The sequence below is a fragment of the Rosa rugosa genome, chromosome 4 (genome assembly GCF_958449725.1).
Source record: "Rosa rugosa chromosome 4, drRosRugo1.1, whole genome shotgun sequence".
Classification (NCBI taxonomy): domain Eukaryota; kingdom Viridiplantae; phylum Streptophyta; class Magnoliopsida; order Rosales; family Rosaceae; genus Rosa; species Rosa rugosa.
In genome coordinates this window covers 15,114,766-15,128,896 of record NC_084823.1, presented here as the reverse complement: position 1 = coordinate 15,128,896, position 14,131 = coordinate 15,114,766, and the positions used below count along the sequence as shown (strand labels likewise).

Here is a 14,131-nt window from a genome sequence, read left to right as displayed (position 1 = left end):
TCTGCCACACATTTATCTAGCTCCTATACCTCCACTGAGCTCCGAGTTCCGCCGGATCTCTTCCGACCAACTTCATCAGCGGCAATTTCTGCCGCTCAGCCCCATTAACGATCACAGAGGCTGTCACTTACCCAGCTCCATGTACACCCAGCCTGTCAATGGGCATCAACTGCAGCGCCATCCGCTAGGCTCCACCGCCAAACTTCTTCAGCGGCACCGCCGCTCTCAGTCAGCGGTAACACCAGCGCTCGTCAGGCAATCAACTTCCAGCTAGCTCCCGGCCAAGCCAACACCGCTAGCAGCAAAACACCGCCAGATACCAACCATCAGCGGCAACCTAGCACCGCCGGGCTTCTTCCGCCAAGAACCATCAGCGGCAACCGCCTGCCATTTCCCACTGGACACCCTCAGCGGCAAATCCCCTCCGCTAAGCACCATCAGCGGCTAATTTCCTCCGCCGACCTCCAGGTCTACTGTTCTGCTGAGCTGAGGCTCCGCCGAGCTCCAAGTGAGCACCAAGCATCGCCGAGCACCACCGCTGGATTTAACCGCTGAGTGGCCTTCGCTGAGCTCCGTTACCGCTGGACAAGTGCTCCGCCAACCGTCAACCGCTGGGCAAAGCTCCAACCGCTGGGCTGCATACACCCATGGCTCTCTTCAATGAGTTTCCACTCTGCACCATTTTGCCGCTGTACATGGCCCTGCCGCCATTCCAATTTCGTACTCAACCTGCAAGCTGAAATCGCAGTCGGCAACACACTCAAAGTCTGGGATACAAATTACCTCAGAGTGCAGCTCCTTCAAACACCGAGTGCCTTTGAGCCACACAGATAAGCTCTCTTATCTATTTATTCACGTGCCACAGATTATGGCTATGTTTGGGGGGGCTTTTTTGCTCCCCTGCTTATAAGCACAAGAGCATCATGCGTTTGGTAACTCAGCTTATTTTCAGGCTTTTAAAAAAGCTGCCCCAGCTTCTGTCTAAAAGCAGAAGCTGGCTCCCCCCAGCTTTTAAAAGCCAGAAGCTCGGTCGGGGCACTGTAGCGGTAAGGCTATGTTTGGGGGGGCTTTTTTGCTCCCCTGCTTATAAGCACAAGAGCATCATGCGTTTGGTAACTCAGCTTATTTTCAGGCTTTTAAAAAAGCTGCCCCAGCTTCTGTCTAAAAGCAGAAGCTGGCTCCCCCCAGCTTTTAAAAGCCAGAAGCTCGGTCGGGGCACTGTAGCGGTAATACTGTTCATTAATGAATTTTTCAAAATCCCGTTTTGTATCCTCCGTTGGCTGAAACAATTACAGCCATCTGCCACCCACCCTCTACCAGTCTCTCGATCCCATCTCCCATCTCCCTCAGCTCTCTCTCCCACTCCCATCTCCCATCTCCCTCAGCTCTCTCTCCCACTCCCATCTCCCTCCGCTCGATCTCCGCTCTATCTCCGCTCGATCTCCCCTCTATCAGTCTGCTCGATCTCCGCTCGATCTCCCCTCTATCAGTCCGCTCGATCTCCGCTCGATCTCCGCTCTATCAGTCTGCTCGATCTCCGCTCGATCTCCTCTGCTCGATCTCCGCTCGATCTCCTCTGCTCGATCTCCGCTCGATCGCCTCTGCTCGATCTCCGCTCGATCGCCTCTGCTCGATCTCCGCTCGATCGCCTCTGCTCGATCTCTGCTCGATCTCCTCTGCTCGTTCTCCCTCTGTTCGATCTCCCTCTCACAGAACCCATCCAATCACAGAACGCATCTCGGCCTCTCTTGCATCTGAAATTGAAGCCTCAATCAAGCAATTTTCGAATCAAGCAAGTCAGTCTCTCTCCCTCTGCTTCGTTCGAATTGTTGTTATAATTGGTTGTTATTTTCATACTTCTTGTTAAATTCGTAGTTCTGCTTCGTTCTAATTGTTGTTATAATTGTTGTTATTTTTGTAGTTCTTGTTATTGTCGTAGTTCTTGTTATAATTGTTGGTTATAACCACTTAACCAGAATAGCAGGCAACCAGAACAAGTCATACTAACATCATCATACTTGAATTTCCACTATATGATTAGTTCCGATAATAGACTACAATCCTTAGAAATGCTTTAATGGACTAAAATTCTAATTTGGTGTAATGAATTTGATGCCAGATTCTAGAAGGTTACATCAAGTATAAACATTTTGGGTTTTGTTTTTCTGTGTACATTGAGACTTTATTTACTTTTGAATTTTGATTGTGTTTTGAGGTGCTAGCTGTATGCAAGTGTTTCTTAATCATTGATTATGCATTGGGGTTGGTACTAAAGCTTGGGCTGTAAATTTTTGGCGTTTTTATCTGTGCTAGATGGCTGTTTGGAATGATGGTTTAGTAGATGTCTTTTGTGACATATGTATCAAGGAGGTGGATAACAATAATCGTCCACATACTCATTTTAATCCGGAGGGATGGGTGAATATAATCAATAATTTTTCTAAAGAAACGGGCAAAGAATATACTAGAAAACAACTGAAAAATAAATGGGATTCCCTCAAAGATCATTGGAAATTATGGAAAGATTTGAAGGGAAAAGAGACCGGTCTTGGGTGGGATCACAGGCGTCAAACTATAGATGCATCCGATGAGTGGTGGCGCCTCAAGATTGAGGTATGTAAATCAATTTAATTATTTTGGTTAACAATTTTACTTCATTTGAGGTACATAGAACATCGTATGATTTATTTATTTATTTATTTTGTTCAGAAAAACAAGGAATATGGAAAGTTAAAGAAAAAGGGAATTGCACCCGATTTTGAAGACAAGTTGGATAAGATGTTCATGGGTATTTCAGCCACTGGGAAGCATGCATATTCACCATCTTCTACACTACCTATCCCTAGAAGTCCACAACAAGGTAACAATGAGGTGAACCTTGAAGGTAGTGGTGACTCTGAGGACAATGATGAGTTGGCCCCCACTCTGCCTAAAAGAAAAAGAAATGAGAGAGCTGAGAAAGGTAAAGGAGTAGTACCAAAAAGAGAAAAGGTGGGAGGTGCTGCTCATTTGGCTAAACAAATTAATCGAATGTGTGAGGCAATTGAGAGTAGGAGCACAGCAACTTCCATGGTCCATAAAAGTGTAGAAGGTGGAGGCACGAGTATTAAGGACGTGATGAAGGATGTCTCCTCATTGCCTGGTATCGAGCAGGGTAATAGTTTGTGGTTTTTTGCCACTCGACTGTTTTTAAGTGGAGAGAAGAGGGAGATGTATTTCACTATGGAAGATCCTAACGTGAGGTTGGAGTGGCTGAAATTTGAGATGAACCAAAAATAAGCTTATCTTGTCTTTGGTTAAGCTTATGTTATATTTGAAGTTTTATGTTTGTTGTTTGTTTCGGCATGTTTTTAATTATGAGAATTGAATTTGATTACATGTTTTTCAGCCCAGCCATATTCATTGGTGGGTTTGATTATGAGAATTGAATTTGATTACATGTTTTTCATCATGTGGATATTCATTGGTGGGTTTGAGAATGAATTTTGGCCTCATTTTGTTCATTACTGCTTGTTAATGATTTAGTTTATATTTATCATATTTATAAAATCAGTCATTTAAATTTGCAGGTTTTGGATTGAAATATGAACAATTCGGGAGTAGATGAAGTGGAGGAGGAGATATTCTTACGAAGTGTACAATTTAATGCTCTGCTCATTCAACATTATTACATGAACTATGTTCATAAAACTCCTTGCATGGTATCTTCTCAAACAGGTAATAAGTGGATAATGGAAGTGCTACAAGGGAATGACATTCGGTGTTACAACGCCTTTAGAATGCAAAAGGAAGTATTTTATCGTTTATGTAGTGATTTGGAAGTTCAATTTGGGGTGTTGGGTTCAAACAGAACAAGTCATATTGAAGTTATGGGAATGCTATTGTGGTGCCTAGGACAGGGATGTGGAATTAGGTCAGTAGCAGAACGATTTCAACATTCTAGTGAAACCGTTTGTAGATATTTCGGACAAGCACTAGATCATTTGTGTGAATTAGGTAAACTTATACTCAAGCCTTCGGAGAATGAATTTAATGGTGTTGCACCGGAGATAATGAGGGATAACAGATACATGCCTCATTTTAAGGTATTTGTCATGCGTTACTAGTAAATTATTTCACAATTTACTTACTTATATTAATTGACTAATAACATCATCATTTACAGGATTGCATTGGGGCTATCGACGGAGTGCATATTCCCGCTTCTATACCTCCTGAAAAACAAATACCGTACATTGGTAGAAAAGGAATACCTACACAAAATGTTATGGTAGCATGTAATTTCGATATGCAATTTATCTATGTATGCGCGGGATGGGAAGGGTCTGCTCATGATACAAGAGTGTTTCTATCGGTACTTCGAGATCCTGAAATGAAGTTTCCTAAACCTCCACCAGGTAACTATATTTATTTATAGTTGTTGGTACTAATCAAATTTTATGATCCTTTGAATGAAGTTTTGTTCAAATTTGACATTTCTTTATTTTACAGGAAAATATTATGTTGTAGATTCCGGATACCCTCAAATGAATGGGTTTTTGGGACCTTACAAAGGTCCGCGACAACATTTTCAACAATACCGTAGGCAAGAACCAAGAAATGAAAAAGAGGTATTTAACCAAGCACACTCTTCTCTTAGAAGCGTTATAGAACGCACATTTGGAGTTTGGAAAAAAAAGTGGAAGATTTTAAGGGACATGCAAGGTTATTCATTTGATAAGCAAGTGAAGATTGTCATTGCCACCATGACACTTCATAATTATATACGGAGACATGCACATGGTGATAGACATTTTGTCCGCAGTGAAGAAAGAGAAGGTTATGGGTCAAGTAGTGAGATAGAAATGGATGATGATGTAGAAGAAGAATATCATGGTCACGGTGCACAAGAAATGGAAACAATCAGAAATAACATTACTCAAAGTTTGATGAATGCGCGTAATAACGTGAACATTTGATGTGAACCATCCACCAATTGTTATTAATGTTACTAATATATTTGTATAAGTTATTTTTAAAATTGTCCAATATTAATCAAAAGTGTCACCATGATTTATAAAAATTGAAAGTTAACAAAAATTAATAAGGACATAATAAATATTAAAATTAATAACAAAAGCATTTGAACAACATTGTTTGGTATATAATCAAGCCAAAATAATCTCTCATGTCCAATTTGGTCATTCCCCAAACAAAAAGCACAAGCCAGTTTGATTTACCAAACACTTTACCACTGCTTCTGCCACTGACAGCTCCTAAAAAAAGCCAGTTTACCAAACACTCAGCAGCTTTGCTTTTCAGCCACTTATTCTCAGAAATAAGCAGAAGCCAGCTTTTTCTCAAAGAACAGCCCTACCAAACATAGCCTATATCAACCACACGTCTATGTATATGCGCACATGACCTGCTATTCTGCTGAGCATGCTCTGCCATATCTCATTTTTTCAACTCATTACACTCCACAAACAAAGTGCCACGCACTTAACAGCAGGGGCACTTGTCTGCCTACATGCATGAACGTACACCTACTCAGTTGCTTGTCACATGCATCACGATTTTATATATTCATTATCATGCCTACAACACATCAACGGATAATTAGCCATGTATCATGCATATTTGTTGATTAGCCACGTGCCCGCTCAGCAACATTGTCATGCATGCTAATTATGCTGCACACTTCCAACATAAGAGTGTACCCTGCCAATCATCATTGCATGTATACAGTTTGTCATGTGCCAATTATCATACATAAAACAACTATAACGGCATGATATATTGGTGGTCCTGGAACATATTTGCTATTTATGTTTTCAGTAGCAAAGAACTCATGCTCTAATGTCATACTAATGCCATGCTTTTATAAGTTTTGTGCATGCCTACAACATTTCGTATATTTTGGCAACACCTTCTAGGTCTCGCATGCTAGATATGCCATGCTTCACATACCGATCTCAATGATCCTTTAGCATATCTACAAAAATGCAAAAATGATATTAGCATCCACATTACAAGTACATGCTAGACACATATGCCATGCTTCTATTTAATTGCAAAATTAAATAAGTAGGGGACACTCAAACAAAATTTTATTACTTGCTCTATGTGTTTATCATTTTTTTTTAACCAACCGCCAAGCGGTAAGGCTACGCCTCATAATGACAATGACCGCTACGCGGCATTGCAGTCAAGTTTCTCCTTCGAGAAAACAGCAAGGGACTAGTTAACACAGCCTACGGCAGCCATTGATCCGGCAGTTAACCCCGACGCTTGGGTATCTAAGATTGGGCTCGCTACCCAACACCCTCTGCTCCGCGCAGCTCCCCTCATCAAACAATTTTCCGACCATCCGGAGGTCTATAGCCAGGAGTGGGGGACTCCTCGCAGGGCCTAGCAGGGGCCCACCCGAAAGGGCAAAAGCGTTCGCTCCAACAATTCTAGATGGACGACGCACTCGCGCTAATTATGCTTGATATACGGCACAAAGCTACGCTTTGGTATCAACCCGCAAGATCACCTTCCTTGACTGGGGACTTCGGGGACTTGTACATACAGCCCAACATAATTAGCAACGGTCACGCTCATGCCTCAGGGCATCACCTCGAGCTACCCGTTAATGCCTCAGCGGCACCGCCACGCTTTCGCGCTCGTGCCTCAGCGGCACCGCCACGCTTTCGCGCTCGTGCCTCAGCGGCACCGCCACGCTTTCGCGCTCGTGCCTCAGCGGCACCGCCACGCTTTCGCGCTCGTGCCTCAGCGGCACCGCCACGCTTTCGCGCTCGTGCCTCAGCGGCACCGTCACGCTTTCGCGCTCGTGCCTCAGCGGCAACCCTTGAGCCTTCCGCTCACGAGCTTCCCGCTCCCGAGCTTCCCGCTCACGCCTTCGCGGCACCCTTGAGCTTCCGCTCACGAGCTTACCGCTCACGCCTTCGCAGCACCCCCGAGCTTCCCGCTCACGCCTTCGCGGCACCCTTGAGCTTCCGCTCACGAGCTTACCGCTCACGCCTTCGCGGCACCCCCGAGCTTCCCGCTCATGCCTTCGCGGCACCCTTGAGCTTCCGCTCACGAGCTTACCGCTCACGCCTTCGCGGCACCCCCGAGCTTCCCGCTCACGCCTTCGCGGCACCCTTGAGCTTCCGCTCACGCCTTCGCGGCAACCATTGAGCTTCCCGCTCCTGCCTTCCCGGCAACCCACGAGCTTCCCGCTCCCGCTCATGCCTTCCCGGCAACCATTGAGCTTCCCGCTCATGCCTTCCCGGGAACTCACGAGCTTCCCGCTCATGCCTTCCCGGCAACCATTGAGCTTCCCGCTCACGCCTTCGCGGCACCCCCGAGCTTCCCGCTCACGAGCTTCCCGCTCACGCCTTCGCGGCACCCTTGAGCTTCCGCTCACGAGCTTACCGCTCACGCCTTCGCGGCAACCATTGAGCTTCCCGCTCCTGCCTTCCCGGCAACCCACGAGCTTCCCGCTCATGCCTTCCCGGCAACCATTGAGCTTCCCGCTCATGCCTTCCCGGCAACCCACGAGCTTCCCGCTCATGCCTTCCCGGCAACCCACGAGCTTCCCGCTCATGCCTTCCCGGCAGTCCTCGAGCTTTACACTCATGTCTACTCGACACACCACACGTTAATGGAACATTGAATTCTTCTACCATTTGTCACTTGCGACAAATTGAATTCTTTTCGCGTTCCATTAATACGAGCGACAACCAAACAAACACAAACGTTCACGTATTCATCCTTCACGAATTACAAACGCTTACCTTCGCAGCGCTCATGCAACTTACATCTCACGAGCGTAACCCCGTCAAACTCGACCTCGTTCGTCTCCTTGCGCGCGTCACACATTTGTCATATGCAATCCATATGCTCATACGACCATGTATCACGCACCTCATACACTCGTATATGCCAACGCATATCAATGCAACTCACATTTGTTGCCCAATGCAACGAGCATTCTACATATGCCTGTTTTTTGTCTTTGTTGTGCAGGTTAACGAGTCCCTTCTTGCTTACGGAGTTCGGGGACTTGTAGGGGCTCCGTACCGCCCGGTTACTTATGCTTGGTGACATCATGTGTATAACTCCCTAACCAAGAAGCTCCTCTTACTTGGGGACTTCGGGGACTTGTAGATACCTCTACTAGCAAGGCTAGTTTGCTATCTCACCAAGCATAATTAACACCCTCTTTGGGACACCCACAAGCCATGGTGAGGCCCAACCGCTACTTGTATCTTGTAGCCCTATGTTCAGGCTACGCCACGGTATCCGGAAGTCGCAAATCCGCCGCCGGGAAGCCACCTTTCCGGCCTTCCCAAGTTGCCTCCATAATAGGCATTTCTACACTAGAGTAGTGGGTTCTTGTCCCACATCTAAGAAAATGTAAAGGAGAAGCATTCCTTCATCTATAAAAGGAATGCCTCCTCCCACAACTCAACACATTCCATAACACTCCATTACACACTTTGTAATCTTGTTAGGCCGCAAGGCTCAACACGCATAGTTAAACATTCAAGTGGACGTAGTCTCCCGCTCATGCGGAGGCGAACCACTATACTTCTTGTGTCTCCCTCTCTCTCTCTCTATCTCTCTCTCTTTGATGCTAACTAGAGATCCCACGGATCACTAACGTTAACATGCTGCAAGTGTGAGTAAAAGAAAGAAGCACAGGAAAAAGAAGACGCAGGAGGAGGATGATGGACGTACTGGAGGGCTTAAGCTACTCAAGCGTCACCGCGTTACAAAGTCAAGGATGACAACGAGCATGATTGTAAAGAAGAGACTTATAATAAAGTTTGATAAGAATGGGGATCCAATAGGGAATAATGCAGATGCATTGCAATCCTACATCGGTGTTTTGGCAAGAACCAATATCCCAATTTCAATAGCATCTTGGCCTAGTGTATCCAAAACATAAAAAAAAAAAAAAAAAACTTTGGGAGACTGTTTTGGTAAGTGTTGATTAATTATTAGTGAGTTTTTCATGTTAGAAGCATGTTCTAATATTATTTATGCCACTGAAGCTTGTTTTTAGTAATTCACATTCATGTTAGAAGCATGTTCTAATATTATTTATGCCACTGAAGCTTGTTTTTATTAATTCACATTCATGTTAGAAGCATGTTCTAATATTATTTATTCAACTGAAACTTGTTTTTATTAGTTCACATTCATGTTAGAAGCATGTTCTAATATTATTTATGCAACTGAAGCTTGTTTTTATTAATTCACATTCATGTTAGAAGCTTGTTCTAATATTATTTACGCCACTGATGCTTGTTGTTATGTAGACATCATTCGTATTGGGACCTGAATGCAAGAAGATTGTTTTAAAATCTGCTGGAATGAAATGGATAGAATTTAAGTCAAGACTCACAACACTGTATGTGTTGCCATATTTGGATGCTCCTGAATCTTTACAATTTCTCCCAGATGACTATAGGTTTAACTGTTGATGACTGGAATGCTTTTGTAAAGGAAAGGACAAGCGGTTCATTTTTGGTAAGTTTCTTGATCGGATTTTTAATTACAATTCAGAAAGACGGATTGTATTGATGTGTGCTTATTTATGTAAATGAAATGCAGAAAATGCATGAGGAACAAAAGGCAAGGCATCCCAAAAATGTGTATGATCACCATATGTCGCGTAAGAGATACGCGGGATTGAGAGAAGATCGGAGCTGGTTAGTACAGGTGTCAGATATTTTTAATTGTAAGGCTACATCATATATATATCATTTTAATGTAAAACTGATAGAGGTTTTTTGATATATAGTCTAAAACTGTGCCGGAGGAGGAAATCGATAGAGCAACACTTTGGGTCAAAGGACGCCAAACCAAACAAGGAACTTTTAAACATGATGCGATTAAAGATACTGCTGAAAAAATTGTATGTACCTTATACTTGTTTCATTTTGCTATTCTAGTTTGGTGTCATTATTGAATTTCTTAAATTTAACCTAAAACCTATATTGCATATGGTAGGAGACACTGAAATGTAAGGAACACGATGGCGAACTAACCGTAAATGGAAGTAACGATGTGCTGTATTAGCTTTGGGGACTCCGGAGGACAATGGCAAAGTTAGAGGTGTAGGGGGTTATGTTTGTAATCCAAATGGATACTTCCACCTCCCAAAACGCAGAAAGGAGAACGTTAATGAATAAATGAGACAAAGTGTGAGGAAGATACTTGAAGAAGATAAATAGAAGTTGGAGGATGAGTTGAGGGAGAAGATATATGCTGAAGAGAGGGAAAAGATAGCGGCTAAAGAGAGGGAAAAGATAATGGCATTGAAAGGGCATTCTTGCTTTCTAGGATTGAACAATATATTGGAAGCAAGAGTTTATGTAAGGAGCCATGAGGTAGTTACCACTGCTAGAGAAGGAAAAATTGTAGTCAATGATCACACATCTGGCCAATCAAGTTGTTCACATGCAGTAGATTCGTGTCTCAAGGTTGCTAACAAACAAGACAATGTTGAAGAAGATGGTGCAGTGACATAAGTTTTGGATGTGAATCATGTGATGGAGAGACAGTAAGAAGACTTCAAAGGTCAAGAAGTCCAACATTGATTCTGAAGCAGCAATTGAAGAAGTTGCCCATGCCGTGAAGAATCAAGTGCATGTTGATGGGGTGATAAATGATAAAGAGGAAATAGAATCAGTGGATTTGACCTTGCTAGATAAAAGAACAAAGGTATATTTAGCTACTTTATTATTTACGTATTGTTGTAGTTGCATGTGTGTGCGATTCAATCCTTGATTAGTAATTTATTGGTTAGGTTTCGATTATAGTATGAATGTTGAATTGTTTAGCAATCAAAATCTGTAGATTGACTACTCATGCTTAAAACTGATTGTTCTTGTATTGTTGCACAAGTTTCTGCATATCATTGTGTTCATCTGATTATGTGTAGTATTGTTTACTTATTGTTGGTATAGGTAAATCCTACTGAGAATAAATGCAAGTTAGTATTGGGTTCAACTGACCATATTGTTGCTCTTGCAACGGTTATGACAAGCAATGGTCCATTAAAAGTTTGTCATGGGACTCCATTGGGAGATGCCCGATTACGTGTTTCTATTTATGCTGCTTTGGATGAAAAGGCTGTGATTCCATTTGTTGTAGAAGATGAGATCACGACAATAAAGCAAGCTATGGAGAGCTGGGTAATGTGACCGAAAAACCTGATCATATTTGATGAAAAGGTACATATTTTTTGTATATGAACAGTGAGTTTTTATTTAGATATTGTGAGGATTTTCCCATTGTTAACTGTCTTGTTTCTTCATTTTTAAAAAAAAAGAGTGGTAAAGAAAGTAGGAAGTAGAAAAGGAATCAGTTGACACAAGATGTAGAAGAAGATTTTAACTTGCTGTCACTCGAATCAAGTTGCCAGCCGCATTGCAGAAGTTATGTGAGTGGGGAAAAGAAGGATTCAAAGATGGGAAAGTTGTTTTCTTTTATAAAGAAGAGCCTGTATTTGGTATTAATGCTAAGAGCTATCTACTTGACTTGGATGTTAAGAGGCTTGCAAACATGGTAGAAGTAATAGGAACTCTCATAGTGTTGTACATGAGGTAAATTTATGTTTTTAACATGAAGTTCAATGATATTTATGCATGGTTATCCCAAGTTCAGAACCTTTCTTGGTTATTTATTAGTATGTGATATATGCATGTTCCCTGTGCTTGAGGTAGTTACATGATGTACTAAAAGAGTCCAAAATGCTAGACATGGTTGGTTTCATTGACCCAGCATTGACTGGTGAGATAGGGTGTGGGAGTGCAACAGCGAGGTCTCAAAGTATAAAAGATCGCTTGATAAGTGCTTCTCCAAATCAGGTTTTCTTGTTGCATTACAATGCATCGTATGTGTATGCTAAAACCAAACCTTTGTTATTCATATGAATGCCGCTTTTACATGCACATGTATATTTTCCTAAAATGATTTTAATGAATTGTAGTGCTCATTGGATATTGACTGTGATCGATCCAGACAATGAGACTTTCTATTTCATAGATCCATTAAAAAGACGCCTTGGGGGTAACGGAGAATGGAAAGATAAACACATAAATTGCTCAAAACTGACTTGTTCACTGGAAGTTTGTTCCACTATGCTGGTCCTTTCTATTGTTAGTCAGCTTATATATAGTGCCATATCAATGTTTAGAGGGGACCGCAACAAGAAAGGATGGGGTTCTGTTCAATGGAAGAACATGGCAGTATGTGTTCGATATATTTATTTCCTTTTGAATAATAATTTAGTCAATAATAAGTAGTATATGTATGCTGTTGATTGATGGTACATGATACGCTTAAAAGCAAGCGCGCAATTTAACCCTGCAAGATGTAGTTGTCAGTATAGAATAAGTAGGGATCGTTCTAGCCGGGGATTGAGGGTACACTTGTTATTGCAAAATACAAGTAAATAATTAATACAAGTATAAAATATTATTTACAAAATTAAAACAAAGAATAAAAATATATACAAATTAACATAAAAAAGGGGGGTTTTCGGATTATAAAATAAAAAAATTAAAATAAATTAAAATAAAAACTTAAAACACATATACAAGGGTGGAACGCAAGGAACAAAGATCAAAACCACAATCATATGAATGAAATCCAATCACAATTCCTATGGTTGATTGTCTATGTCATGAGAAAGAAGTTGACCATGTGAAACGTTAAAAAACAAACGATTTCCCATTTTTTACTTTCCTTGTATAATTAATCTAAGTGAAAGCACCTAAATTAATCATATTGAACATGCAATCATAGTCTAGAAAGCTAGCTAATCAAGAACACATTCAACGCATGAAGAACAATCATAGTCTAGAAAGCTTGCAATCCTCCTTAAGTGATTTCGACTTTTGTCCAAAGCTTTTACTACTTATGAAATAGGTTCACAAAACTATTAGGTGAATTGTTTACCTAAATCTAGCTCCAATTACATGCATATATCCTAAGTTGGCCACCAAAGAACGCAAACATGCAAAAGTTTTCTGTAATCCAAAATCAATCAAGCAATCTCACATAAGCAACATAGGAATCAACATATAGAGATCACAACTTTATTTCAAAACATATAAATGGGCTTTAAACTTTTCCCTTAACGTCATGTTAACTAGAATTCATAACTCTACGAATCAAACAAAGGAAAACAAAAGAAAGTATGGAATACACCGTGAAAGATGAATGACAAAGCCTTGAGACGAAGAACTTGAAGATCTTTGAAAGCAAGCAATCTTCTAGGGATGACACAAGGGTGGATGGCGGCTAGGATTTTGATGTATTGCATGACTTCTTCTTTTGCATGACTTCTTCTCCTCCTTGGTTGAGACGCAGAGCTTCTAAAGACTAGAGAATGGAGAGAATTTTTGGTGTTTAGAATTGTGGGAGAAGTGGTGTGTTGAATTGGTGATTTTGGCTTCAAGAATTGCTGCTATTTATAGTGGAGTCCTCCTCTCTTGTGATGCAATCATGGCCAATCATCTAGAGGTGATTTCTCCTCCAAATTTCCTTGATTTTCTCATGACAGAGTCTTGAATTTTCTGATCCCTTTTCCCATTAATGACTCATGGTATATTCCTTGAATAGTGACCAGATACATTCCTTATTCCTCTCCTTTGAATTGCACTAATTTCTTGCAAGATTTGTGCTCACAACGAACTCCTATAATCAAGAAAAATCAGAAATTAATTGGAGTCTATAATCAATAAGAAATAAGATAATTAGGAATAAATATTGACTATGAACACTCCCATTTTAGCTCCATGAAATAAGAAAAATTTATGTGAATGAAAACTCTTTGATTTCCTCCTGATTTTTGTGCTTCATCTTATCCTTCATGTTTCCTTGATTTCATCACTCAAGAGTTCTCAATGAGATGGACTCTCTTTAAAACAAGAAAATCAGAAATAGGAAAGTTCAAAGGAAGAAAGTTCCCTAAAACAAAATAGGAAATATTTCCTAAAATGAAAGAGGAAAGTTTCTAAAATGACTTATCCTTCATTTACACTCATTTCTGCTCTTTTTTACCTCTTTTCTCCATTTTCGACCTTGAAGTACCTAAAAATAGAAACTTTATTACAAATGATTTATTTAAGGAAATAACTAAGTA

General features: G+C 41.3%; 2 protein-coding genes across 2 annotated transcripts; both read left to right on the top strand.

Moving 5' to 3' along the window:
* The first annotated feature begins 2,313 nt into the window (after nt 1-2,313).
* LOC133744402 (L10-interacting MYB domain-containing protein-like) lies at nt 2,314-3,465 on the top strand. The gene is made up of 2 exons (XM_062172518.1): nt 2,314-2,613; nt 2,710-3,465. Exons 1-2 carry the CDS (start codon nt 2,314-2,316, stop codon nt 3,277-3,279), a joined length of 870 nt encoding a protein of 289 aa, XP_062028502.1. The 3' UTR covers nt 3,280-3,465.
* A 119-nt stretch (nt 3,466-3,584) lies between these two features.
* On the top strand, nt 3,585-4,958 carry LOC133744401 (uncharacterized). Its single transcript, XM_062172517.1, has 3 exons — nt 3,585-4,085; nt 4,166-4,397; nt 4,492-4,958. Exons 1-3 carry the CDS (start codon nt 3,585-3,587, stop codon nt 4,956-4,958), a joined length of 1,200 nt encoding a protein of 399 aa, XP_062028501.1.
* Nucleotides 4,959-14,131: the final 9,173 nt, after the last annotated feature.